This window comes from Lolium perenne, chromosome 7 (assembly GCF_019359855.2).
Source record: "Lolium perenne isolate Kyuss_39 chromosome 7, Kyuss_2.0, whole genome shotgun sequence".
NCBI classification, from domain to species: Eukaryota; Viridiplantae; Streptophyta; class Magnoliopsida; order Poales; family Poaceae; genus Lolium; species Lolium perenne.
This window is the reverse complement of record NC_067250.2, coordinates 279,075,354-279,103,073: the sequence shown is the minus strand read 5'-3', so window position 1 is coordinate 279,103,073 and position 27,720 is coordinate 279,075,354. Positions and strand designations below refer to the sequence as shown.

At 44.3% G+C, this 27,720-nt stretch overlaps 2 protein-coding genes across 3 annotated transcripts; both read right to left on the bottom strand.

Annotated features, from left to right (window-relative positions):
* Positions 1-667: 667 nt before the first annotated feature.
* On the bottom strand, positions 668-17,038 carry LOC127312578 (protein HIGH CHLOROPHYLL FLUORESCENCE PHENOTYPE 173, chloroplastic). 2 transcript variants are annotated; one of them, XM_051343105.2, is made up of 13 exons: positions 16,175-17,038; positions 15,282-15,494; positions 14,695-14,905; positions 14,501-14,576; positions 14,256-14,391; positions 14,039-14,143; positions 13,861-13,938; positions 13,403-13,492; positions 13,255-13,320; positions 13,028-13,084; positions 1,149-1,226; positions 992-1,039; positions 668-888 (listed from the first exon to the last, which is right to left on the bottom strand). In XM_051343105.2, exons 1-13 carry the CDS (start codon positions 17,021-17,023, stop codon positions 817-819), a joined length of 2,079 nt encoding a protein of 692 aa, XP_051199065.1. In that variant the 5' UTR covers positions 17,024-17,038; the 3' UTR covers positions 668-816. The 2 variants fall into 2 exon arrangements, with proteins under 2 accessions (XP_051199065.1, XP_051199063.1); XM_051343103.1 differs by lacking the exons at positions 668-888; positions 992-1,039; positions 1,149-1,226 and adding exons at positions 12,325-12,610; positions 12,725-12,772; positions 12,882-12,959.
* A 492-nt stretch (positions 17,039-17,530) lies between these two features.
* Positions 17,531-27,273, bottom strand: LOC127312577 (probable histone acetyltransferase HAC-like 1). The gene is made up of 18 exons (XM_051343102.2): positions 27,091-27,273; positions 26,326-26,624; positions 26,057-26,162; positions 25,670-25,898; positions 25,092-25,565; positions 23,720-23,769; positions 22,615-23,598; positions 21,589-21,876; positions 21,217-21,495; positions 20,628-20,756; positions 20,294-20,494; positions 20,024-20,166; positions 19,604-19,916; positions 19,370-19,509; positions 19,078-19,156; positions 18,544-18,930; positions 18,247-18,464; positions 17,531-18,151 (listed from the first exon to the last, which is right to left on the bottom strand). The coding sequence occupies exons 2-18, from the start codon at positions 26,526-26,528 to the stop codon at positions 18,040-18,042; spliced, it is 4,335 nt and encodes a 1,444-aa protein (XP_051199062.1). The 5' UTR covers positions 26,529-26,624; positions 27,091-27,273; the 3' UTR covers positions 17,531-18,039.
* Positions 27,274-27,720: the final 447 nt, after the last annotated feature.

Here is a 27,720-nt window from a genome sequence, read left to right as displayed (position 1 = left end):
AACGTGTCCCGTGTATATACGTGTTGTATACGACCGGCCAGAGATCGGTTTGTGATCCGGCTTGTGTCCCAAGTTGTTCATGTGATATATAAAGAGAGGAGATCCCCACATTGGGAGATCACGGCAAACACAATCTTTGACTGGAGATGTACAAATAAAATGTATCATATTTAGCCGGTATTTTTTCGAGAAAGATGTATGATTTTAAGTGCATTTTTACTGGTGCATAGTTTTTTTGTCATGGTACTAAACTGTGCCTTCCATCGCATTGTTATGCTCAAACTTATATTCAAACTTTTTAAAATTTGCTTCATTGTTGAATCACTTAAGTACATCTACTTCCATGCTGCAAGCCTCTTCGACCACCCTTAATGCTGACAGACTATTTTTCATGGGTTGACCTGCCATGTATTTTGTTTGTAGCAATTATACGGTGATATTTATCATAAGATAGTTGTAAGACGTGTGCGAAGTACACATTATGAATTACAATATTATTTAGATCAATAGTTTATGTCTAACTTTATTGCTTCGTGGCAACGCACGAGCATTCATCTACTATATTTATTTCTCACCATCCCTTAAGTAGTTTAAACAATGGTTTGTCGTGTAAATTCCACAATGCTTCTATGAGGAAAAAATATATAGCTTTACAAGAGGGCACCGATTTTCTTCTCTGAAATCAATCCATCGATGATCTTTGCAAGAAACAATGGCCTGTCGTGTAAATTCCACAATGTTTCTATGAGAAAAAATTATATAGCTTTACAAGAGGAAGAGTATACACATCATGTGACTGTATATGACACATCTGAATCAGGTGTTTTTCTCTAGAACCGATAGTGCCGGTGTAAGATAGTTGTTAGCCTTGTCTGGCAAATGAGCCACCTGCAAAACAAAACAAAACAAAAAATCAGTTTTATTAGCATGAAAAACAGCTGACTGGAACAAGGAGATCCATCCATTACGCTGCAGCTTCAACTATAACTACAAGTTCATAGAGTTCGTTTCCTTGCTCAGCAACATACTCGTTGCATACCTGTGTGGTACGTGGTAATAAGTTAATTAAGATTGTAATCACTTCGAAAAGCATCACTGTAGTTCGAAAAGCATCACTGCGGAGGAGAATATGGACGAACAAATCTTACATCAAAACTTTTGTTTCTCGCCGTGGAATCATGCAATGCTTTGACACAGATATCTGCTACATCCGCACAGCTGATAGCCTACATTACAACTTAAAAAATCAAGATTATGGCACTCAAGAAAACGTTTATGGACGGTCGATGATATTTCACCTGAGAGATTCTGTTCCTTTGATCAAAGATCAGTGCACGCTGACCACCAGGTTCTTCCTGCAAAACATCGAATGATCATGATGTGACCAGTTTTACCAGGGATAAAACTTCAAAAGTAACTGGCATCTGCTTTGGCAATCCTACTTGAGATGACATGTGTTATGTGGCTGCTAGGGTTTGGGAGGGTGAGAGAGGGCTGCGAGGGTGCGAGAAGGCCGGCCGGGGGCCTTGCCCACGGCCGGTGGCAAGAGGGAAGGGATTTCCTTCCTAATTCTTGCTTGATTAGATTGATACATCTCCTCTCCATATATAGAGATGTTTACTTGACCCCTAAGCAAACCATAAGACTAACGGGTCCAGGCCCATGACGTACTCTAACACTACACCCCACCTGGACATGCAGCTCGTCCTCGAGCTGCAACCTAAACAAACCATGACTCGACGCAACAGAAACCTAACACCTAAAAAACGAGCCTTTTACATCTCGGCTTGTTTTATTACTCTCAACCTGAAATGGACTGGGATGCTTTATTGTTGACCCCTGAACATAAAGTGGACACCATCCGCCCGTCGAACATGCACCTATATAGCCACCTGGATCCCATGGAAACCAGCGGAACAAAAGGAGCCGGCGCGGCGGCCGGCGGCGGAATGCAGTGGTGCTACGCGGTGCGCTCCTATCGGTGACACCATGCCTTCTTCCCGCCGGATGTCTGTCGATGGCGCAGATTTTGAGGTCGCTACCCGTGGGAAAAACAACATGTCCGCCACCCATGGGGGAAAGCGCACGCCCAAGATCCCCGACGCAGCGGACGAGATCGAGGTCCGTTATGCAACGAAGCGTAACTTGGAGGAGCTGCAGCTGCAGATCACGCATCTCCCGCACACGCCGACGCACTAGGAGGCCGCGCGCAGCAGCCTGTAGCCTCACCGCCGCCGACACGTGGCGGATAGCGATCCAAACCGGAAGCGGTGACGGCGACGGAGGGAAACGGACCTGGTGGAAGGGCATCCCAGGCGGTGTCGATGTAGAGCCCGGGGCCAAGGTCGCTCCCACACCGTTGAAAGGCAGGGACGGTGTCGGTGGCGGCAGCAGCCGCTGCTGCGGTGTTGGTGGCAACGACAGCAGTTGTTGCTGTTGCAGCTGCCCACCGAACGGCAGGGACAGTGTCGGTGAGGACAGCAGCTGCAGCGGCGGTGTTGGTGGAGGCGCTAGCTGCTACTGGTGCTGCTGTAGCGTCCCGGTGGGGAAGAAGGCGGCCGACTGCTGGAGAAGAGGGACCCCCGGCGCCGAGGTATGGCCCGGCCCGGAGATGGTGGACAGTGGCAGCGGGGACTGCAGCAGCCCGACGTCGGGTGGCGGCGATGACAGCAGCAGCGTCGCCGGCGGCGGCGCCCCGTAGGGACCGGCCAGGAAGAGGCAGATCTCCTGGACAGTAGTGGTGAGATCGCGGAGGGCTGCGGTGATCTCCGTCGGGGAGAGAACGGCGGGGATGTCGGAGTGCCGCGGCGGCGGGTGGGAAGAACTCGGTGGAGGGCTGGACATGATCGAACCCGGGAAAGCTGATACCAAATGTTATGGCGCTGCTAGGGTTTGGGAGGGTGGGAGAGGGCTGCGAGGGTGCGAGAAGGCCGGCCGGGGGCCTTGCCCACGGCCGGTGGCAAGAGGGAAGGGATTTCCTTCTTAATTCTTGCTTGATTAGATTGATACATCTCCTCTCCATATATAGAGATGTTTACTTGATTCCCAAGCAAGGCTTACTTGACCCCTAAGCAAACCATAAGACTAACGGGCCCAGGCCCATGACGTACTCTAACAGGATTTGTGTCTAAGAAGACCTATGTATACATACAATTTTATGTAACCAAATATTTTGTAAATTAGCATATATGTTATAAACAGAGCATGCTTAAAAAGAATTATGTTTCTTATACAATAATGGGAGTATGCCGTAGTATGGATTTTCTTAGAAAGCAAAGCTAATAAGAAAATCAGAATTGGAGATGCTAAATATACAACCCAACAAAACTGAAAGCTTCATTATTATGATTCATGTAGGTTATTGGCATTATTTACTTTTCTGCAAGGAAGATTATAGACAACGTTCAACAACCTGTACTGTCTTCACTTTCATTGTTCGAGCTGAAGCAAATATGTTAGATTCGATCAACGTCTCGATCAAGGAGATTGGTTCTCTTGTACAATAAAGATCAGCCTGTTTGGTGGAACGATTAAAATCCCAACACCAAATTAAATCCCAACCCCAAATTTTCCGCGGCGTTGCAGCTCTGGCACACACGTTCCTCTTTTTGCAGAGTATAGAATTCACCTTCTACGTCTACAATAACTGGCAATATCGGCACACTATATCTAGGTATCAAGGTCCAACCCTTAGAGCTGGAACCTAGTAAAAGAAGCACACGAAAATACGCATGGAGTTCTAAAATCTGAATACAGCAACGGGGCTCCATGATCACCTTCAAATACACACTCTAATATTATTCGCTGCCTGTGAGGAAGAGTACAACATGGTGCACTCACCAGGGAAGCAACCGAACAGCAGTCCAACAGAAACAGCCGCGGCCACCAAACGCAGTAATCCCAGCAAATGGATGACCTGCAAAGATGGGAAGATAACACAGTGGATGACCTGCAAAGACAGGAAGATAACACAGTACTGTGAGCAAACCGGAGAAAGGACAGACGTGGAGGATCAGAAAAAATACAGAAAACACGCGAGAACACATCGCACACGGGAAGAAGCAGAAAAACCGGAGAGAAAAGAGGCAGTAGCGGCAGCCCTGGGTGGATCTGCGAGCTGGCCTCAGCCAAGCCCGAACACTGGGCAAGTAAATAGGCGCGGTGGCCTCAACCAAATCCTAACACCGGACGCCGCCGCCGACACACAGGGAAGAACCAAAAAAGAGGCGGCACTCTCAGCACAGAAACAGGAGGAATAAGAGAGGAAAAAACAGGGCAAAACGAAACCGGCAACTGATCCGCGCCGGTGAAGCAGATCCTCACCTTAACCCAATCCACGCGCCGCCATGGGGTAAGGCCGGGCGCCGGCAACGACGAAGAGCGTGCGGGACAGGCGGGGGATGGCGGATCTACAGCGGAACGACCAGGCGGACAAGTCAAAACGAAACCGGCAATGGATCCGCGCCAGTGAAGCAGCTTAACCCAATCCATGGCAGAGCGCCGCCATGGGGTACGGCCGGCCATCGGCGACGGCACAGAGCACATGGGCGAAGCGGGGGATGGCGGATTTGCAGCGTAGCAACCAGGCGGACGAGTCAAGGATGAGAGGACGGTCAGGGCGAAGCGGAAGAGGCGAGGGGAAAATGACGCAGATGGTTCCTCCGAGGCGACGGCGCGCGGCTGTGTAGCTCCTCGCACAGGCAGAGCTCCTCCCGTGGACTAATGGCGAGCCGCCAGCGAGTTGAGCGCACCGACCGCCGCCGAAGGAAAGCCCCAATCTACCCTGCGCGGAGAAGATCTTTTCCACGGCTGGCGCGAGACGAGACGAACATAAAAACCAGGCACAGCGACTGACGTGCAGACCCGTCCAACGATGGGGCCTATGCGCAGCCAGAGGCGGGTAAGACACGACCATTCCATGGTTTAATCTAGCGACAGGGACCGACGGTAATACTCCACAACCAACCAGGAAGCCACGTTGCTCCCAGAATGGACGGACGAGATTCAATGTCTCACAAACACTGTAAATATCCAACGGTCCAGAAACGTTAATCGTTGTGAGGCCCCCTATAGGGGGCATCAATTATACCTTTAGATACGAAGTTATATAGACATGTTTTAGGATTTTAGCTATAGATTTATTCGTATCCAGAAAAAACTGTGAAGCTTTTTTAAAATGGAGGGAGTATGTGGAGTTGGTTTTCCGTCATTCTTGCCATTTTCAAGCGTTGTAAATTGCAATTGCTCATTTGCTTGCATACCACTCTCACAAGCTCGTTTTGTTGCTAATTTTCCATAAGCTGGTAAGTGGGTGTTAGCTACGCCCGTTAAGTAGGAAAATTAAGGTTTTTTCCCTCACTGGAAAATAAGCATGACTTTGAGTATTGTCTCATGAAGGAAAATAAGCATCTTACACCCGTTACGTTTAGAAGTTTCACCAGAATGTTATTCGCCAGAGCCAGAGCTCTCTCTCCCTTCCATCTTTGTTCCCCATCTGTACACAAAATAATCCGGGGTTATCGATTATCAGCATGGATGGTGCAATGCCGAAGCAGGTTAGAGGTAGAGCTTGCTGTCGGATCGGTGCACCTGACTCTCTTCTTGCCAGGGATGGCCGACCTTGTGTGCTCGACCTTGACCGCTCACTCCCTAGTTAGTTTGCTGCCAGGGACGAAGACAAGGGGGGAGGGGGAGGGGAGGGGGAGGGGAGGGGGGGGGGGGGGGCTGCGCCCCCCTATGCTCATGGTTTTCCTTTGAACACAAGCCATGGCGGCTCTTTATTTCTATGATTTTTGCTAGTTCTGTCCCCTCATGCTAAGATTGCCCCCCTTATACTTCATTCTTGGATCCGTCCCTGCTGCCGTGGTCCAGTGCGGCATGGCCCCTTCTCTATCAATTACACGATGTTAAGATGTCTGATGTATCGCAATTGGTTTGAATCGGGAGGAGTGCGAGAGAGAAGTAATGTTCTTGTAGAAGCTTTTGAACAAATTAAGCTGTCATCATGGAGATGCTAGTTCTAGGCAAAGTAAGGTGATGTGTTTCTGCAGTAGCCAAATCACTAGGATAAGAACGTGATCAACACGGAGTCACCTAAACATGAACGAGGATCGAATCTAGCTCGCACGCACTACGCCCCATCTTCACAGTCCCTTGTTCTTGTGCCAGTAATGGAAACTAGATTTAGATGTGCGCCATGGCGTACGACCCCGTGAAACTAATAAGAATACACACTTCGTATAGCACCCATAAAAATTAAGTGCAAACATAATAATACATTTCTTAGGTTTCAGAAAACTGTTGGAGATATGCCCGAGAGAAAATAATAAATTAGTTATTGTTATATTTTAGTGTTCATGATATATGTTTACACTCCATGCTATAATTGTATTGACCGGAAACATTAATACATGTGTGTTGTGTAAACAACCAAAGTCCCTAGTAAGCCTCTCATTTAACTAGCTTGTTGATTGGTTTCCTGATCATGGACATGGATGTTATTAATAACAAGATCATATCATTAGGTGAATGATGTGATGGACACACCCATAGTAAGCGTAGCATAAGATCAAGTCATTAAGTTCAAATTGCTATATGCTTTCGATACATAGTTACCTAGTCCTTCGACCATGAGATCATGTAAATCACTTATGCTGGAAGGGTATTTTGATTACATCAAATGCCGTAAATGGGTGGTTATAAAGATGGGATTAAATAATTCGGAAAGTATGAGTTGAGGCATATGGATCAAGAGTGGGATTTGTCCATCCCGATGACGGATAGATATACTCTGGGCCCTCTCGGTGAAATATCGTCTGATTAGCTTGCAAGCATGCGACTTTACGCAGTGGCGTTTGATGTAATCAAAGTACCCTTTCGATATAAGTGATTTACATGATCTCATGGTCGAAAGGACTAGGTAACTATGTATCGAAAGCTTATAGCAAATGAACTTAACGACGTGATCTTATGCTACGCTTAATTGGGTGTGTCCATTACATCATTCACATAATGATATAACCTTGTTATTAATAACATCCAATGTTCATGATCATGAAACTATGATCATCTATTAATCAACAAGCTAGTTATACAAGAGGCTTACTAGGGACTCCTTGTTGTTTACATAACACACATGTATCAATGTTTCGGTTAATACAATTATAGCATGGTATATAAATATTTATCATAAACACAAAGATATATAATGACCACTTTATTATTGCCTCTTGGGCATATCTCCAACAGTCTCCCACTTGCACTAGAGTCAATAATCTAGATTACATTGTAAGGTACCTAACACCCATGGCATTCTGGTGTTGGTCATGCTTTGCCCTAGGGAGAGCTTTAGTCAACGGATCTGCCACATTTAGATCAGTGTGTACTTTGCAAATCTTTACTTCTCCATCTTCGATGTATTCGCGAATCGAATGAAAACGCTGCTTGATATGCTTCAGCCTCTTGTGTGACCTTGGTTCTTGTGCATTGGCGATGGCACTCATGTTGTCACAATAGATGACTAGTGGGTCCAATGCACTAGGAACCACACCAAGCTCAACAATGAACCTCTTCATCCATACCGCTTCTGATGAAGCCTCTGAAGCCGCTATGTATTCCGATTCTGTTGAAGACTTCGCCACCGTGCACTGCTTTGAGCTACACCAGCTTACTGCAGCACCATTCAATATAAACACGTACCCAGACTGAGACTTAGAGTCATCAGGATCAGTGTTCTAACTTGCATCGGTGTAACTGGTTACAACGAGCTCTTGGTCACCTCCATAACAAAGAAACATATCCTTAGTTCTTTTCAAGTACTTCAGGATATTCTTGACCGCTATCCAGTGTTCCATTCCTGGATCACTTTGATATCTGCTAGTCAAACTAACAGCATGTGCTATATCCGGTCTAGTACACAGCATGGCATACATGATAGAGCCTACTGCCGAGGCATAGGGGATCTGATTCATCATTTCTCTTTCTTCTACCGTAGCCGGACCTTGAGTTTTACTCAAGACCTTACCTGGCAACATAGGTAAGAACCCTTTCTTACTTTCATTCATTCTAAACTTCTTTAGAATCTTGTCCAGGTATGTACTCTGTGAAAGCCCTATTAGGCGTCTTGATCTATCTCTATAAATCTTGATGCCTAAAATGTACGAGGCTTCACCAAGGTCTTATTGAAAAACACTTATTCAAATAATATTTTACACTGCTTAATAGTTCTATATCATTCCTAATCAATAATATGTCATCTACATATAATATCAGGAATGCTACAGAGCTCCCACTCACTTTCTTGTAAATACAGGCCTCTCCATGACACTGTATAAACCCGAAGTCTTTGATCACCTTATCAAAGCGTCGGTTCCAACTTCTGGATGCTTGCTTCAATCCATAAATTGAACGCTGAAGTTTGCACACCTTGTCACCATTTTTAGGATCGACAAAACCTTTGGGTTGTACCATATACAACTCTTCGTCAATGTCTCCATTAAGGAACGTTGTTTTGACATCCATCTGCCAATCTTATAATCGAAAAATGCAGCTATTGCTAACAAAATCCTCGCAGACTTTAGCTTCGCTACAGGTGAGAAAGTCTCATCGTAGTCAACACCTTGAATTTGTCGGAAACCCTTTGCGACAAGTCGAGCTTTATAGACAGTAATATTACCATCAGCATCTGTTTTTCTCTTGAAGATCCATTTATTCTCGACAGCCTTGCGGCTATCAGGTAAGTCTACAAAAGTCCACACTTTGTTATCATACATGGATCCCATTTCGGATTTCATGGCTTCTTGCCATTTGTTGGAATCTGGGCTCACCATCGCTTCTTCATACGTCGCAGGGTCTTCATCATTGTTGTCCACAATCATGACTTTTAGACAAGGATCAAACCAATCAGGAGTGGTACGTTCCCTTGTCGATCTGCGAGGTTCAGTAGCTATCTCGCTCGAAGTTTCATGATCATTATCGTTAGCTTCCTCTGTTACCGGTGCAGGTGGCACAGGAACATCTTCCGGTACTGCGCTACACTGATCAACAAGAGAAGGTTCAGTAACCTCGTCGAGTTCTACTTTTCTTCCAGTCACTTCTTTAGTGAGAAATTCTTTCTCAAGAAAGGTTCCGTTCTTAGCAACAAAATTTTGCCTTCGGATCTGTGATAGAAAGTATACCCTATAGTTTCCTTAGGGTATCCTATGAAGACGCATTTCTCCTCTTTGGGTTCTAGCTTGTCCGGTTGTAACTTTTTTACATAGGCTTCGCAACCCCAAACTTTAAGGAATGACAGCTTAGGTTTCTTATTAAACCATAATTCATACGGTGTCGTTTCAGCGGATTTAGATGGTGCCCTATTTAAAGTGAATGCAGCTGTCTCTAATGCATAACCCCAAAACGATAACGGCAAATCAGTAAGAGACATCATAGAATGAACCATATCTAAGAGAGTTCGATTACGACGTTCGGACACACCATTTAGTTATGGTGTTCCCGGCGGTGTCAACTGTGAAAGTATTCCGTATTTCTTTAAATGCATGCTAAACTCATAACTCAGATATTCGCCTCCGCAATCAGATCGCAGAAATTTAATCTTCTTGTTACGTTGATTTTCTACTTCACTTTGGAATTCCTTAAACTTCTCGAAAGTTTCGGATTTATGTTTCATGAAATAGATATACCCATATCTACTCAGATCATCTATGAAGGTTAGAACATAACGATAACCACCGCGCGAGGCTACACTCATTGGTCCACACACATCGGTATGTACGATTTCCAATAAGTCTGTAGCTCGCTCCATAATACCAGAGAATGGAGTCTTAGTCATTTTTCCCATTAGACATGCTTCGCATCTATCAAGTGACTCAAAGTCAAGTGACTCAAGTAATCCATCGGAATAGAGTTTTTTCATGCGTTTCACTCCAATATGACCAAGACGACAGTGCCACATATAAGTAGAATTATCATTCAATTTAATTCTCTTAGCATCAATGTTATGAAAATGTGTATCACTACTATCAAGACTTAATAAAAATAAACCATTCTTCTTAGGCGCATGACCATAAAAGATATTATTCATAAAAATAGAACAACCATTATTCTCAGACTTGAATGAATAACCGTCTTGCATTAAACAAGATCCAGATATAATGTTCATGCTCAACGCAGGCACTAAATAACAATTATTGAGGTTTAAAACTAATCCCGAAGGTAGATGTAGAGGGAGCGTGCCGACAGCGATCACATCGACCTTGGATCCATTTCCAACGCGCATCGTCACTTCATCCCTCGATAGGCTTCGTTTATTCCGTAGTTCCTGTTTCGAGTTACAAATGTGAGCAACCGAACCAGTATCAAATACCCAGGCACTAGTACGAGAACCAGTAAGATAAACATCTATAACATGTATATCAGATATACCTTTCTTCTTCTTGACAAGGCCGCTCTTCAGATCAGCCAAGTATTTGGAGCAATTATGCTTCCAGTGTCCCTTCTCCTTGCAAGAATAAAGATCAAAGCATCAGGCTTAGGGCCAGCCTTAGGCTTCACAGGAGGCGCGACAGCTTTCTTGCCGCCCTTCTTGAAGTTGCCCTTAAGCTTGCCCTGTTTCTTGAAACTGGTGGTCTTGTTGACCATCAACACTTGGTGCTCTTTCTTTATCTCAATCTCAGCAGATTTCAGCATGGAGAAGAGTTCAGGTAACTCTTTGTTCATGTTCTGCATATTGTAGTTCATCACAAAGTTCTTGTAACTAGGTGGCAGTGATTGAAGGACACGATTAATCCCCAGTTTGTTAGGAATCACTATCCCCAAGTCACTGAGTTTCTTCGCATGCCCAGTCATAATGAGCATGTGCTCACTAACGGAGCTGCCCTCTTCCATCATGCAACTGAAGAAGTGTTTCGATGCTTCATAGCATTCCATGGCCGCATGAGTTTCAAAGATAGCTTTCAGCTCATTGACCAACTCATGTGGATCGTGGTGCTCAAAACGTTTTTGAAGATCGGCTTCCAGACTGCATAGGATGGCACACTGAACTTGAGAGTACCGAGTTTTTCGAGTCTCGTAAATATTATTTACTTCATCGGATTCAGTTTCTGCAGGTGGGGCACCTAGCGGTGCATCGAGCACATATTGCAGGTTTCCACCATCGAGAAAAATCCTCACATGACGGAACCAGTCGCGATCCACCACTCTCTCCATCACAGGGCTCACTGGCAACATAAGCCCTAGCTTTATTTTAGCTAGGAATTCTTATGAAACAAATGAGGTAGCACATGAATTAGCTAGGAATTCTTATGAAACAAATTCAACTTGTAATTGGGCTGATGAGCCTCCTAGCTTTATTTTACCGTTCCTCCTCAACGATGTAACTATTATTTGAACTCGGTGCAGCAAGTTTCTTACGCACTCTTTTCCTTACCAGGATATCTAAGGGGACTGGAAGGTTTTTAATGAGGCGGCTTGCTTGCGTAATATATGATGTTTCAAAAAAAAGTACAGAGGAGTACCAAAACTAGTCGGTGGCGTCCATGCCTTCCGCACTCGCGATCCACCACTCTCTCCATCACAGGGCTCACTGGCAACATAAGCCCTGCGGGCCTCTCCGCCATGGACGTCTTGGGCACCTCCCTCGCCTCCTCCATTGAAACCGAGCGAAATGACACGCCCAGATACTAAGACAGCTGAGACAACACGGCCCAGAGCGAGCCCAGGAATGAGATGGACACACTAAGCGCGTGAAGAGATACGTGTGACTCAAAAAAGATCGAACGGCCAGAAAACTGACTGTGCGTCAACTGAAAAACAGCTAGCTATTAGTTAGGAAAAGTGTATAATAATACTTGGAAGTACAGCAAGATGTTATTTACCGCTGGGACTTATGCTTGGGAAGATAGGCCTAAGTACTGTCGACAATACTATTGGAAACAGTATAAATTACTGGAAATATACACCCGGGAACAATACTACTTGGAATTGGTTTACAATCGTGTCATTGTTAACCTGAGCAACTTTGCTACACAGCATGCCTCACACATGTGTATCGTGATTGTTGATGAGTCTGGAATTCTCTTTGGAAACGAGTAGAAATTAACTCGGAAGTTTATCTGTAATTTAGTTTGGACTCTAATCAAACTACAGTATAAATTGATCCTCACCCTCTAGCCTTGAGCGGAACCACGGATTAGCCCCGAGGAAAAGAGGGTAGATCACGATCTATTTTTCTTACACGGGTAAGGGATGTGTAAGCTCTTCCTCTTGTAAAGTAGTACCCTGTAGTATTTTTTTTTCTCGCCATCCCTAAGTAGTTTAAACGATGGCTTGTCGTGTAAATTCCACAATGCTTCTATGAGGAAAATATATATAGCTTTACAAGAAGGCACTGATTTTCTTCTCTGAAATCAATCCATCGATGATCTTTGCAAGAAACAATGGCTTGTCGTGTAAATTCCACAATGTTTCTATGACAAAATTATATAGCTTTACAAGAGGAAGAGTATACACATCATGTGACCGTATATGACACAAATCTGAATCAGGTGTTTTTCTCTAGAACCGATAGTGCCGGTGTAAGATAGTTGTTAGCCTTGTCTGGCAAATGAGCCACCTGCAAAACAAAACAAAAAAATCAGCTTTATTAGCATGAAAAACAGAGAGAAAATTACTCCTGACTGGAACAAGGAGATCCATCCATTACGCTGCAGCTTCAACTATAACTTACAAGTTCATAGAGTTCGTTTCCTTGCTCAGCAACATACTCGTAGCATACCTGCGTGGTAGGTGGTAATAAGTTAATTCAGATTGTAACCACTTCGAAAAGAATCACTGTAGTTCGAAAAGCATCACTGCCGGGGAGAATATGGACGAAGAAATCTTACATCAAAACTTTTGTTTCTCGCCGTGGAATCATGCAATGCTTTGACACAGATATCTGCCACATCCGCGCAGCTGATAGCCTACATTACAACTTAAAAAAATCAGATTATGGCACTCAAGAAAACGCTTATGGTCGATGATATTTCACCTGAGAGATTCTGTTCCCTTGATCAAAGATCAGTGCACGCTGACCACCAGGTTCTTCCTGCAAAACATCTAATGATCATGACGCGACCAGTTTTAACAGGGATAAAACTTCAAAAGTAACTGGCATCTGCTTTGGCAATCCTACTTGAGATGACATGATCTAACATACTGTTTATTATGTTGTTGAACATAGGCTGGAACTTCAGTTGTTGTATTAGTATGTCATACCTGCAGTGGACCTGGCCGTACAATTGTGTATCCAAGGCCTGACCTCCTCAGCGCATCTTCTCCAGCCTAGAAGAACATGGAGGACATTGATGATTTAATGAACATTTGAATTAGATAATTACAATATAACGGTTGCAAAAAGTAGAACCTTCTTTGCTTTTAGAACTTGTTCTCTTCTGTTAGGCTCAATTCCAGAACCTGTGCATGAGACCAGTATGAAGTCTGTTTCTTGACCGGTCTGTAAAGAATTATAAGATGCATGGTTATCAATAAGGTGATAGAGAGCATGATTCAGTTCTGACACCACATGAAGTCAAATATTACTCTTAACAAATAATCAGAGGGAAGGAAAACTTTGGTTAAACAAGGATAAGGGGAAAAAAAGGGAAAGTATGTAGATAAGCTATGGCAAAGTCAAATAATTGTCTTTTTAGTGAACGACTGAGCAAATGCTTTGTACTTCCATGCAGAAAAGCAAAACATATGCAGAAGAGTTTCGTTCATGGAGAAATTTTCCATCCAAAGGATGAAAAACCTGATCAAAATACCCTGGGCTGTCAAAACACACACTCATTAGGGCAGCTGAATGATGTCGGAACAACTTACAGGTAAAGCTTTGATGTATTCCAGTATTAGCTCAAAATTTCTGGGGTCGGTACCACCTTGGGATGCATCACCAGGTCTCTGTGGTGCAACAAATTAGTAACTAAGCGCCGGTTTGATGCTATATACAACTAAATAACAATCGGGGATGATACGAAACAATTCATTATATTGTACTGACCTGCCTTTTTGGTTCGAACCTAATGGTTAAGGTATGCACAAGAAAAGGGTCTAGGGGAGGATCTTCTGGTTTTACTGGCCGAAAAGCCGAAAAAGGTACTCTCACCTGGAGTAAACAAAGATAACAAAAAGAAAGGAGATCAAATTTCTACGTTCTTCAATTCCCAGCATGCTGTAAAATCAGCTATTATTTTCAAATTATTGCACACGCTACTTACCCGACAAAAGCCTACTTTTGTAGTCATCCGAGCAAAATACTGCTTACTCTGTGAGGTGTCAGCCAATGGACCAGTCTCAAGAATAACAACATATGATCTTCCATTTCCACCCACCGAGAGAATCAAGCCATCGTACCTATGCAAGAATGACAGGATCGGCAATTCGGCATGACACCAAGTTCATTGTGATGCATCAAGATTTTTCAACAATGGTGAAGCTAGCAAAATACAGGAGCTCCTCATACCTGTCTAGGGTGGAACCGAGAGGAAGAGAAAGCCTCCTTGATATCTCAACATATCCGCCTCTGGTGAAAACAAATCCTGAGATAGATTGATGTTTAATCAGAAAACTGAGACAGAAGAATAAACCAACACATCTAGGTATATTAATAAATTTGCTGAGAAGCATGTCCTGACGCTACACACAGGGGGGTGTTACCTGCAAAAACGGCCTGGCCATCTTGTGAAAATTCAAATGATGCATCGATACCTTCATCGAACCTAGAACCAGAAGCGTAGGTATTTGGGAAGTAAGATCCCTGATTCACCTCCCAGCCATTCAGAGACTTCTTAGATTTGAATTTCGCTATCAAAAGTTTGCTCTTGCTGCTTTTACCAGCCCTGAGTTGAGCCATCTCATTGTAGTAATCCTGCAGTACAAAGGATGTCTGAATGAAGCTCTTCATCAACAAGACAACAAGGCAAGATGATTCTCCAAATCATCAACACGCGTACCACCTCTGTTCTTTTATCTTGTCATTTTGGACACTCGCAAGGTCTTGCAAACATAATTTTGAGCACTACATGTTCTAATTATAAGTTAGTAAAATGGAAGGAGGTACAATTGTATTAAAGAGCTTTGATGCTACCGTTACTAGTATCATTTTTATGTGAATATCTAAATAATTTTGTGCGTATCAAAGATCATAGTCTCAGAACTTTTATTGCATTTATCCTAGAACGACATCTACTTGAGAATGGATCAATTAACTGCTTTGACGAGAAAATTAAGGTTAGGATGGATACCTGGAAAGCCTTGCTGACATTCCTGACTCCTTGGTTATCAACTCTGTTTAGGTCTCCGGTAATGGTCGAGCGCGCGGTTGCGCAATAGATGATCTTGCTGCAACCTGACACGGCTGATTGCACAGTTAGAGGATCACCAACGTCGCCAACAACGATGTCCACCGACCTCGGAAGCATGTCGATCACTTCAGCATCGTCCCTTCTAACTAAAGCCTGTCACAAAATGGTAAAGTTATGTGACAGGGTGTTTCTGCACCCGGGTGCATATGCACCCTTTATTTGAAATACATATTAAATATATTTACAAATGTCAAAAAAATATAAATAAAAATGCCGCATGTATACCTTGACATGTTACATGCTCACAAAGTTGTCTCAGCAAAAATCAAGATGTTTTGTACCCTGTGCAAAAAAGACAAATTTTTGGTGCTAAAATAGTCTATTTCTCGAGGCATTATTTGTCTTTTTTACACAGGGTATAAAAATTGTCGGTTTTATGTGAAACTTTACGTGCACACATAGAACATGTCCCTCTACATGCTAAATTTTTTTCCTAAATTTTTTATGTTTTTGAAATATGTTTTATACATACCGGGTGCATATGCACCCGGGATCAGTTTTGGTTTTCTGAAAGTTATGTTCCAAATTCTCCTTATTTCTCAGAGTTCAGTATGATTATCCTAGTGGTGAAAACAACATGATTGAAGAGGAAAGAAAGAGCCAGGAGTGAGTAGAAGAGGAAGAAACGAAGAAGTGTGTGAGAAGTGTGTGGGTGGTGGCGACCTTGACATTGTAGCCTCGGAGTGAGTTTGACAGTCTATACTAGTATGATTATCCTAGTGATGAACATGAAAGAAGAGGCAGGAGTGAGTGGAGGAGGAAGCGTCCCTGACCTTGACATTGTAGCCACGGAGCATGAGCTTGCGGACGACGATGCGTCCGATGCGGCTGGTTGCACCAACGACGAGCACGGTGGTGTCCTGAGCGCCGGGCACGGTGAACTCGCACATGGGCCCGCCGCGGCTGAGCACGGCCTGCTCCTCCTCCGCGAGCGCCTCGGTGGCGGACGCGCTGGACATCTGCCCGAGGCGCGAGAACTTGCGCCACACCTCGTCGAAGAGCTGGCGCGAGCGCCGGCCCAGCCCCACGGGGCTGACCGCCATGACCTCGTCGAGGTCCAGCCCGGCCGTGGCCGCCCGGCTCTCCTCCTCCTCGGCCTTCCTCTTGGCCGCCGCCGCGTCCTTCTCCGCCTTCCTCCTGGCCGCCTCCTCCTCCTCCAGCGCGGCGGCCGACTTCTTGCCCTTCCGCGACCGGCGCTTCTTCCGCGTCGGCGGCTTCGGGTCCGCGCCGTTGGTGCTCAGACCGGCATCGTCGTCGTCCAGCTCGGATGCCACGGGCGCCGGCGTGGGCTTCGCGGCGGCGAAGCAGCATGCGCCGCTGTGGTGGTGGTACCGCCTGGCCGCGGCGGCGCCGGCACCGGCAGGCAGCGGGAGCGCGCGGGACGGGGACGCGCAGTGGCCGCTGTGGAAGGAGGCGATGATCGTGGCGCCGCTCACGGCCGCCGCCCCCGCCGCGCCGGGAGGAGACACGGCAGCTACCATGGCCGGCGATGGTTCGAACCAGCAGAAGCTCTGTTCTGCTCCGTTTGCGTTGTATTTTCTCTCGGTATATTCCAAGACCACTCCCGGCCCCCGCAGGCAGATAAAGCGGCCGGCTGAGTGGCGCTCCCGCCCGGGCGCCATTTGTGGCTGCGGTTGCAGGGCGAGTTGGCGCGCCGGTGGGGCTCACGCCGCAGAGACACGCGCATGGGCGCACGGCGAGTGTCGCCGTCGCCGGTGACTGGCGCCCACGCTTCGCTACTACTAGTACTTCCAGATACTGGATAGGGGGAAGCGTGGCTGCGTCGTGGCGGGTGGCACAGCGCGGCGACGTGGTGACGCTGTCTTCACTTGTCCTGCTGCTGCCTCTTCCGTTCCGTGTGAGACTATTGTTCAGGCGCCCATTCAAAACAGCGCAGTGGATGGCGTGGCATGCCCAAAACCTCCAGGATTCTGGATAATCCTGAGCTTCAAAACTCCAGTCGCAAATACAGATGCAAAGAATATACAGTGGACGACCGGCAGGGGTGGAACCGGAAAGCAGAAATACGCAATGCCACAAGACCCAAAATTCAGTCAGCCATTCTCTGGTATATATATCTTTGTATAAATTAACATCCATCCCACACAGATGCTACAAAATGTGGGGACTGCAACGAACAAATGAAATGACTGATACCATCCATGTAACCAAGTTCAGTTTCTTTCCTACAGGCATCTCAGCTGAGACAACATCCAAACAAAACTTTCATCTATGACTCACGGTTCTCTTTTGACAACAACAACTATGCGCTATTTCGCACATGTATAGGAGGCAGCCGTCCAAAATCCTATTGCACATGAGCAGGCTACAGAACAAGACCAACACTACATACAGTATATAGAAACGAAACACTGGCAAAATCGTCGGAGGCTTCATCAGCTCAAACGGTTGCCAGCATGGGTGGCAGCAGACCGAGGGCGCTTTTACCGCCATCTCTGATCGACGTATTTTGTCTCCGGTATAACTGATCTCTCGCTGAGCTGTATCTGTCCTCTAGTTTTTTGGCCATCCAGAACTTGTCTTTCTTGGACTTGACAAGAGCTGCGGTATTCATATATATATATGTACTTGCTATCTTCTTTTCTGTAAGAGTATACCACCAGTGCGCCTGGCTTCGCTACCTCCTCTTAGCAGCCTCTGCAGCTCTCTCCCTCATCATCTCGTTCACGGCAGCCCTCCTCCTGGTTTCAGCCTGCTGCTGCGATCTTCTTATAATGTCTTTCAGATCCCTGCAGTGTTCAACAAACCCCATACATTATCTATTTATTATTCTGCACGGAAATTGCACATAGGGGTGGCACGGATGGAGAGGGGGTGTTGTTACCTGCATCTTGGTACGTCGCATTTCAACTCCTTGCAAGCTCGGGCATGGAAGTGGAGCAGAGACCACATCTTCATACACGCTTTACAGCCTCCAGACGCCCGTTTTGGGCACTTCCCAGCGTGGTTGAACAGTCCCTTGATTCTCCTGCAATTTTTATACTGGCAACCAGTGGTACGACATGCCTGAGCGTGCACCAAAAGGTCGAGCATCACCCGTGCCTGCAGAGCCACACCAAAGATAAATCATGAGTTTGTTCTAGACCGATTCCTTCATCATTGACTAATCTAGAAAGCACACCTGCTGAACACGCATCTGGCGAGCTTCTTTACTTTGAGCACCTGCAGATGACGGCTGATTCGTCAACTTGTGACGGTGATTGCCACCTCTGTCTTTCTCGTAACATGCAGCACATACATCAAATTCTGGGCATTCTTCACATCGCCACCCTTGACCGGTTTCAATATCGAGTTTGCAGATGTTGCACGAGATAACAAAAGCTGGTGCAGTTGGATTATGAAGGTGGTATAATATCATCATTGAGGAATGTTTTGCGCGGCGAAGTGTCTCATGTTGATAGCGGTTTCCTTGACAAAGACTCAGGAACGCCTGCCGGGTGTCGAAAAACTCGCACTCTATGATATCGTCTCTATCCTTTGTATCTTTGGGCACACCAACAATGTCAACCTAAGAAATGAAATCATGTTAAAAAATTCTGTGATGATTTGCTTTGTTGCTTCACTCATATTTTATGAGTAAAAAACTACTCCCTCCGTTCCTTATTAGTTGTTGATGATTTAGTACAAAGATTATAAGAAGTTATCCACAACTTACTGGGTGGAGCACATGCGAGTCTCTACTATTACTCGGGTGCCGCTCCTTTTCGTCAAGCTGTTGCTCTGCATCATAACAACTGCAACAAGAAACTCATCAGCTGCAGAAGATGCACTAACAGCTAATGTTAGACTAGCTGTAAGCAGATGCATTTCCTTTCATATTATCACAAAGATATTTTTGTCTTTTACAAATAACACTTTGTCAACTGTGGCACATCTATCAAACAGAAGTATCATACATTGGGTCTATCACAGGAAAGTAACATATGAGATGAATAGAAGTAACCTACCTGTCACAAATATAAAAACTTTTGCATTGGCGGCAGACCCAGCGTTTTCCAGCTACCATAAGAGTAGAGCAGTGACTGCAAGAGTGCTGCAAATGGACCATGATGAAATCTTCCTTCATTGGGTAAATGGTTTCTCCAAGCTGCACATCATCAACTTGGTGGCTAAGAATAACGTGTGACACAGCTGATACAAATTTGGTGCATCAAAAAGTAGAGCACTAAATGAAACTATACCTTTTGCATCAAGATAGCATCCTTTGAAGCATTCCCACATAAATCAGTCTGGCCAGCAGCTCTAAGAGCTCTCTTTGTGATAGTCTTTTTTACTTTCCCCTTCCTTTGCAACTTTCTATCGTCTTCTTCTACGAAATACTGGTTGATCATATCTTCTGCAGTTCCTGGCCAATAATCTCCATCAAAATATGGCAACCGAGCTGCCGTAACTTTAGCCTTGCATTCTTTGGTAGTGATAAAAAAGTGATCATAGAGATTTGTTGTCTCAACAACTATGCGCTCCTTGGTAGCTTTTCGAAGCATAGATAAGTACCTGTGAAGAAATTTTTAGTAACATGAGACATGAATTACAGATGGCTACCTACAGTAAGGCATTCATTTAGGAAGCATATTAGCACAAATGCCCATCAATGGTCTTACCATTCGCGCAGCAAATCAGACCTTGGTGTCTTCTGAATCTCTGGATGACAATATAGAATGTAATCTTCACCCTTCAAAGGTGGGCAGGCCCATATGTAGCAGCTAGTGAATCCGCGCTGCTTACAATACTCAAGATAACCTATCTGTATGCGTGCAAAACGAATATTACACTGACAGTAAATACTGGATTTAGGAAACCATTAACTGTGCTTGGCACCCTAAACTTTATAAAAACTACGAAAAGTACTCTGACTAGGCGTGGTGACTTACCAGAATCTCATGATAGACATATGTCCTCAAGGCCTCCCCAGACACTGTTTTTACTTCAGGTCTAAAGAATTTGACAGAATCAAGGTATGACAGATAAACCCGTCGTTGGTTTGGGTCTGCACATTCTGCACCATATTCTTGAACATACATGCCAAATAGGCATACTTCAACGCCTTCTATTTTCTGAAATAAGAGAATAGCCTGCAGAATATTTGACAATATCAGAGAGGATAAATTAACAAAACTTTCGTCTCAGAAAATAGTAACTTGAATTGTCAAATGCCAACATCATCAACTGATTTTATACTTCAATTGGCAGGAGGTGTTTTCTTACCTTGGATTTGTAAGGGAATTCTGCTGGATACTTGTCTTCTTGAAAAATCTCAAAAAAACGTGGTTTAACTTCCAATTTTTTGTCCACTGATGAAACAACCCTGACCACAAGTCCATCTGCTCCACAAACCTAACAAGTGAGAAAACATTAGGAGAAAGGCACCCAACAAAGAAACATCTACAAATAGATCAGAACTGGGAAAGGCGGATAGGTTGATGAATATAATAGTGGGATGTATTGTATTACTTGAAAAACCTCCCCAGCAATATACTTGAGGCAGTGCTAACAACACATAACATAGCAAAACTGTATCAAGAGGTCATGTCCACTATGCTTGCTTCAATGGGAGGGTGGTCATCTTATCAGCTTAACTAAGACACTTGAGCATCAGCAGCACATACTACAGAGGGAAAGGGGACTGTGTCACAATGGTTGAGTCAACTCGTAGGCTATACTAATAACAAAACTGGTTGATTCCATTCTTGACATGTCTTTGTTGACTTTAAATAAAGGCTGTATGCATCTCTTCGATGCAGAGGCCGGGGGTCTCAACCTCCTTTTCAGAAAGAGAAAAAAGACTAGCACTAACCTCATCAAAGCTTTTCCCATCACGAGTCGCACGTTCCTGTCTCTCTTCCCTGAGCCGTTTAAAAAGGCGTCCTTCTATATGATCGCTAAGCACGGTCCTTGGCAGATCCTTCGCGCCAAGAACAGCACTTTGCGGCAAAGGCATACGCAAACCATGCTCTATCTCCCAAACATAGCACTTGGGGCACGTATATTCTGCTTCTCCTGACTCGTTCCTTTTGCAATTGAAAAGGGCACAAATCTGATGCTGCCAGCGTTCACATTTGTCACACATAACCCACTGTACGCCAAATCAATTAGAATAAGTTAGTATGCAACAAAAGAGTACAGAACTATAATTCACAGCCTACCAAAAGGGAAATTGAATGTTTACCGCTTCTTCTGTGTCTTCATCATTTTTCTTTCTAACAAGTTTTGCCTTGGGAAACTGATTACCTTCCACCTGAATTGTCTGACTGCGAGCGTTGAAACACGAAAGACAGAAGTTGTGACAGGTCTCAGCTGTAGGAGCAGTGTAGTATAGTGCATTTCGTTTTATCCGAACACCACAGGAAGAACAATATATCGGTGGAGGTTCAAAATTAAGCGTCGTTACTTCGCAAAGCTGGCATGCGCTGTCCGAATGTTCCATCGCTTGATTCATTTCAACTTTAGCTTTGCTCTGCCAAACAATGGAACAGACAAAATAGTTTATACTTTATAGTGCCACAAGCATTTAATTGTAGGATATGCTTACATTATGTAAAACTTTAATTGCAGTAACGAGTTATTTCAAAAAGTCTACCTATTCAAAAAAGAAAAAATATGAAACGTCAGGGGTTAAACTTCCAGCAGTGATACAACATTGATCAGGGTCAAAAAGTTTATGTATTCGCTTTTAATACTTATTTTCTACATATTTAAGTAAAAAACTGTCCGATCCAAAACATATAACATTCATGACTGACAGACTAAGGAGTGAAATTTTTTGAAGCCAGTTTTTTCTTAAACTCTGGACCTGAGCACATGGATCCGGCAATGACAGGGATGTATAAAAAGATCAACATGTAAGTGAAATGCCAGTTCCTAAGTTATTTAATGATAATAATTTTAAAGACGCAGTCGCGTTTCTTAGCCTTTATGATTCACATGAACATCCAGCCATCCTCATTCCTATCCCACTCTATATACATAATTAATCTATATTGTTGTAACATTTTTGCTAGTTACACCAATAAGAGAGTAAGTTACTTCAAAATATTTGCCATATTTAACATAGGAAAACAATGGAGAAGAAATTTGACAATATCCATTTGAGTTTTCTAAGTTCATTTGGCACCCCTTTAGATCCACTTTTCTAGCAACTCCGAAAAAAGATACTAAAGCATACTAGAGATTCTTTCAAGTTCAAGAAGCATACCTGACCAACCCATTGCTTTAGACTGTCGGTGTGCTCTTTAATTTGTTCTGGAGTGAACAATTCTGTGAGTGAAACACCCTTTATCTTCGGTTTCCCTGATTTAGACACTGTAACATCCATACGACCATTTGTTTTGTTCTTAAGATCAAGAAAATTCTCATTTTTATCTTTGTCAGCCAATACATTTTCTTGCTTAACATGAGGCATCATGTTATTTTTCACAACACTTACTTTTCCATCAATACCATGACCAATTGGATTTACTGGATGTTGCGTATCAACCCTCAGACCGGCCTCCTGTTTCGGCAGCATATTGTTTTTTTGCTCCCGCAACACTGGCTTTGGTTCATGAACAGAGACATAAGGGATTCCATGTCCATTCTTTGATGCATTGGGAGACACGTGATGCAACTTTAAACGTTTCGGTGCCAATGGCTGCTCATCAGTAGTTTCAACTCTGACAAGGTCAATATCCATTTTATCCTCGAGTGCACCATTGGTAATTCTTTGAACCGCACTCTGCTTCGCAATTAATATATGGTCATCAGTACTGTTCTTGTGTGCTTGTTCAGAAGAGCGGCGCAATCTTATCTTTGCCTTGCTGCAAAGAGTACACTGCTCATTAATGCAGTTCTTATAGTGACAAGACAACTTCTTTGACTGCACGCAGTACCGATATGAACAATTTTTTGTCTGACAGTGTCTAAAATGCTTCACAATCTCCTGTACACGAGCACAATGCTGAGATTTACAACTTCCCACAGGAGCCACACAGTGTTCTGCATGCTTTAACATCAGTAACCACCGCAGCTGATTAATTTCATCATTGGTGTTTGCTGATTCATGTTTAACTTCTTTTGTTGAGAGATTTGACAGCTTAGAGTCAAGTGAAGTCACAGTACACCCAACAATGTGCCCATCGGATGAAACTGGCTGTTGTCCTCCATCTTGTACCATTTTTCTCTGGCAACTATAATGCTGAGCCTGCTTTTCAATAAAAAACCATTAGTCAAATGTTTTTTTTCTGCTACTTGAGATTTACAATATGGTTGCAGCAATGCTGAAGTAGTTGATAATGAGAAAATTGTGATGTACTAAAGTTCACCTTGTCTGGCGGAGTCAAGACTTGGGCTTTCATATGATGGTTACTTGTACCTGTTAGGGTGGATGAATCAGTTTCCTAGAAACTTCTAGAAACAGCCATATCAACTAACGTTGTAGAAGAAAAGTTTTCCAGTGCCAAACGCATCAAGCAAGTATTACTTTGCTACTCAAATAAATCAGATCCAACACAAGTGAGACCAACTTATGATGGTAAAAGCCTCACGGTCAACCATATTACAATATGAAGTTCATCAAAATAAGCAATACCGCCCCAAACGATTAGCAACAAGATAAGCCTAGTGCACTTCTACTGAAAATACTTGAGCTGATAGAAGCTACAAATACAAGTCTCTTTAATGTTATACATCCTACAATATAGATATGACTAAATTTGCAATCAAGTATTATGATCAGAGTAAGATCATAAGGATTAAGACATTTATTGGCAATGATTTATTCTATTCTAACATAAAAGAATGTTTTATTTGAATGTACTGTCAATATAATTCGCCAAAATACATAGAAACTTTGCTAGAGAATTTCAAAAACTACACATACTATCACATGTATTATTGTTTATTAGTTATATATAGTTTGATACTTAGATAAATGGTACAAGAAACATACTTCTGGAGGACATAAATCTCTACAGAGCAAAGGGAGGACAAAAACAACTTTTACTAAGAGAAGACTCTTCATTCATCATTACTTTGCATGCTTCAATACTAATCCTTGTACAGAGGAAGGATTATCAGAAAGTTAATTGATTTTTCAAGAACCAAAATTGATATTCAAAATAAACATTCTATCAGAGGAAACAATAAAAAAAATTGAGATAACATCACTAAAAAAGTAAGACCTTCCCAATTCTGACCCTGCTGGGCCACTGACTCAACGACACCTGAACAGTATGTCCTACAGTATCACGTAAGAGCAAGGTAGTACCATGTAAGAGCAAGGTTTGCTACACTAAATCTGCACTTGTAACACCACCAAAATTATGGTAGCAAGGAAGGATATCTTCTTTTGCAACATGTAGCATTTATTTTGTACTATATCGAACAAAGGTAAACACATAATTTACTTTTGCTCCTAAATAAATAGAGTAAGTTTCAAGATTTTTTTCTTTCTTTCTGAAATGCATTCCTGTTATGTGAGAATCGAGACGGATAAATCAAGATTTAGATTCCAAATGTGAGAATCAAGACGGATAAATCAAGATTTAGATTCCAAACCCATATACCTTTTCCAGAATTAGAAGTAACGAGGTTTCAGTGGGATCACTACACAGTAGTTTTCCGATTTGTCGAGGCACAAATTATCAAACAAAATGGTATAGAAGAGGGTTTCCAATAAAATGACAGGAGACGTACTTGGTGACTTCTGTGGCAGAGGAGCATCAAACTGTTGCTGCAACGGTCTGTTACCATAAGGAGCTAGGTTAGCACAAGCTTGTGATCCCGTGGTTCTGTTTATTGGCTGCATATTTGAACTGTGTATGCCCATTCCACCATTCATTTTTGCATCTGACGAACCATATGAGGACTTATCCAAAATGTTTGAATGCACCGTAGAAACAGCAAGGCTCCCAAGGGGCTGCATTTGATAACCTTGATTACTACCAAATGGCTTCTCTTGATGCTGCATTTGTGGCGCAATATTTGACTCCACATTCAAGCATCCAGCTCCACTTGGGTACTCAGAATTAGGAAGCGAAGTTGGATGGTTGCTAAATCCTGGAGTTGGGATCATATGACTTGGACGTTGCATGCCCTCTGAAGTTGTGTCCACAGGGATGCCACCTGGGATATTGGTGGATGTATTCTGATGCCCATTATACATAGAACCTAAGAGTAAACAGAGTAAGTACTAAGAATGAGAAAGACGACCTGCTGGACAAAAAAGGAGTATCTGATATATCCAAATATAAGCCAGGAAAAGTTATGCGCACCTGTATTTGAGTTACCACCTGTGAATCTGGTGTCCATCAAATGGGACGCTGCAGAGTTCACATTTGCACTCTGAGCCATACCTGGTGTTGGAATCATTGTGCCATAGCTGGAGCCAGATGCTACCTGCCCCGCCAATTGTTGGCGTCGCCGATTATCGGCTATAACGGTCTGAAAAGCATGATTCAGAGGTCCATTCTGTGATCCCGTTATCATTGCATAGTAAGCAGCCTGCTCACAGGTAATCAAATATTAAATGGCGTGCAGGTGCACAGACATATCTGGAGCGTGCTTAGAAATAAAGTTTCATCTCTTCTTTGTTAGGCCTGCAAGGTTTATTTGTTCCGTGCCTAAGTTAAAAGGAAAAAAAATGAATGGTTAGGACTTACCATTGTCGGATATGTCTTGTGCAGAACGTCTTCAACCCGCCTCGCATAGTGCAGCACCTCTGGCGTCATGGAAGAAAGGCTCCTCTGCTTTGCAATAATACTTACTCTGGCAATGTTAAATAGTAGATGTTAGTTAACATCATAATTCAAGCTTGTTGTTAAAATGCACATTCCTCTGCTAATGTACACTTCAACAAGAAAGCACTAGTTGTTGTTGCACCAGAAGTGATCCACTAGCGCATTTTGGGGACGAGTAAAAGCAGGCTTACATCCTCTGAAGCATGCGTATCCGCATCGCCTTGAAGCGATCCGCGGAGGTTTGCCCCGAAGCAGCCTGCGTCTGTTGTTGCTGCGGCATGACGGGCTGTTGCTGCGGCATCACGGGTTGTTGCTGCGGCATACCGTGACCGCTGCCTGGATTCATCTGCACGGGTTGCTGCTGCGGCGTCCAGTGAGCGCTGCCCGGGTTCATCTGCCCAGAGCCCCAGACAGGTGCGACGACGCCTGCCCCAGATGCATATGCTCCACCAAATGGACGTCAATGCATCGCCGTCTGAGCGGCGGAGGGCTGCAACCAGAATAACAGTCAGTTACCAATCAGCAGCACAATGCACAGCAACATGAAATGGGGGAAAAAACAAAGAAAGCAAAGCAAGCGCATAGGATAGAATACGCAGTGAAAATGAACTGGTACATAAGTTGCATATACGAGCTAACACCGCCCTAACGCCAATGCGTGCTTGAGGATTGGCGGCGGATGCGCAGGCGGCTCGCCGCGGGGTCAACCGAGGCGGATCGACCCCGCGCGATCGATCGCCCGGGGAAGCGGAGGCGGAGGAGCCCGAATCACGACGCCGCGGAGCACGCGGGCCAGCGACTGGCTAATCGAGCAATGAAGCGTAGGAGTTGTGTCGGAGAACCTCGATTCGATCGATCGGTCGCGGTGGTCGGGCTGCCGGAGCAAGAAACCCGCTCCCGGAACAGAGGAAATCTCTACACATACAGAAAAAAAAAAAACACTAGGGCTTGCTTACCATCGACAGAAGGAGAAATCAATCCCGAGCCCGGATTGGGGGATCCCGGCTCCGCGCGTGCCCGGTCGAGCGGGGGAGGGGGACGACGGCGGGGGCTTGGGGTGGCGGGCGGGCGAGGAGGGTTTGGGCCGTGGCGGGCGAGGGAGCGCGAGAACTTGAAGGGGAACGGGGACGGGGGGAGGAAGCCGCGTCGGAAGGAGAACGGGAACGCGTAACGGGAGGGTTGGGGTTGGGGGCCGAGCAAAATCTTTCCTGTTTCCTTGCAGATTTGCAGCCCTCTTTAATTTCCTCCCAAATCTGTAAAATCCGCCCTTATTTCTTCCCAAATTTGGGACCGTGGAGCCTACAATTTTTCCAATTAGCAAGGTGACATCAAAGTACAGACTTTAAAATAAAACATTCACAACTATTTTTCTTTTCAAATATGGCACACAATTTACGCAAACTACACTCACACCTCACTGAAACCGACCGACCGACTCAAGCCCTTCGATGAGACACCCGAAATTCAATACACCTATGGATCAAACTTGGGTTTGGCTGACCATCAATTCCAACTCAGGATCTCTTCCACATACTATGAATTTTATCAGCCTCACTTCTTTCTATCTACAACTTGCTCATCCATAT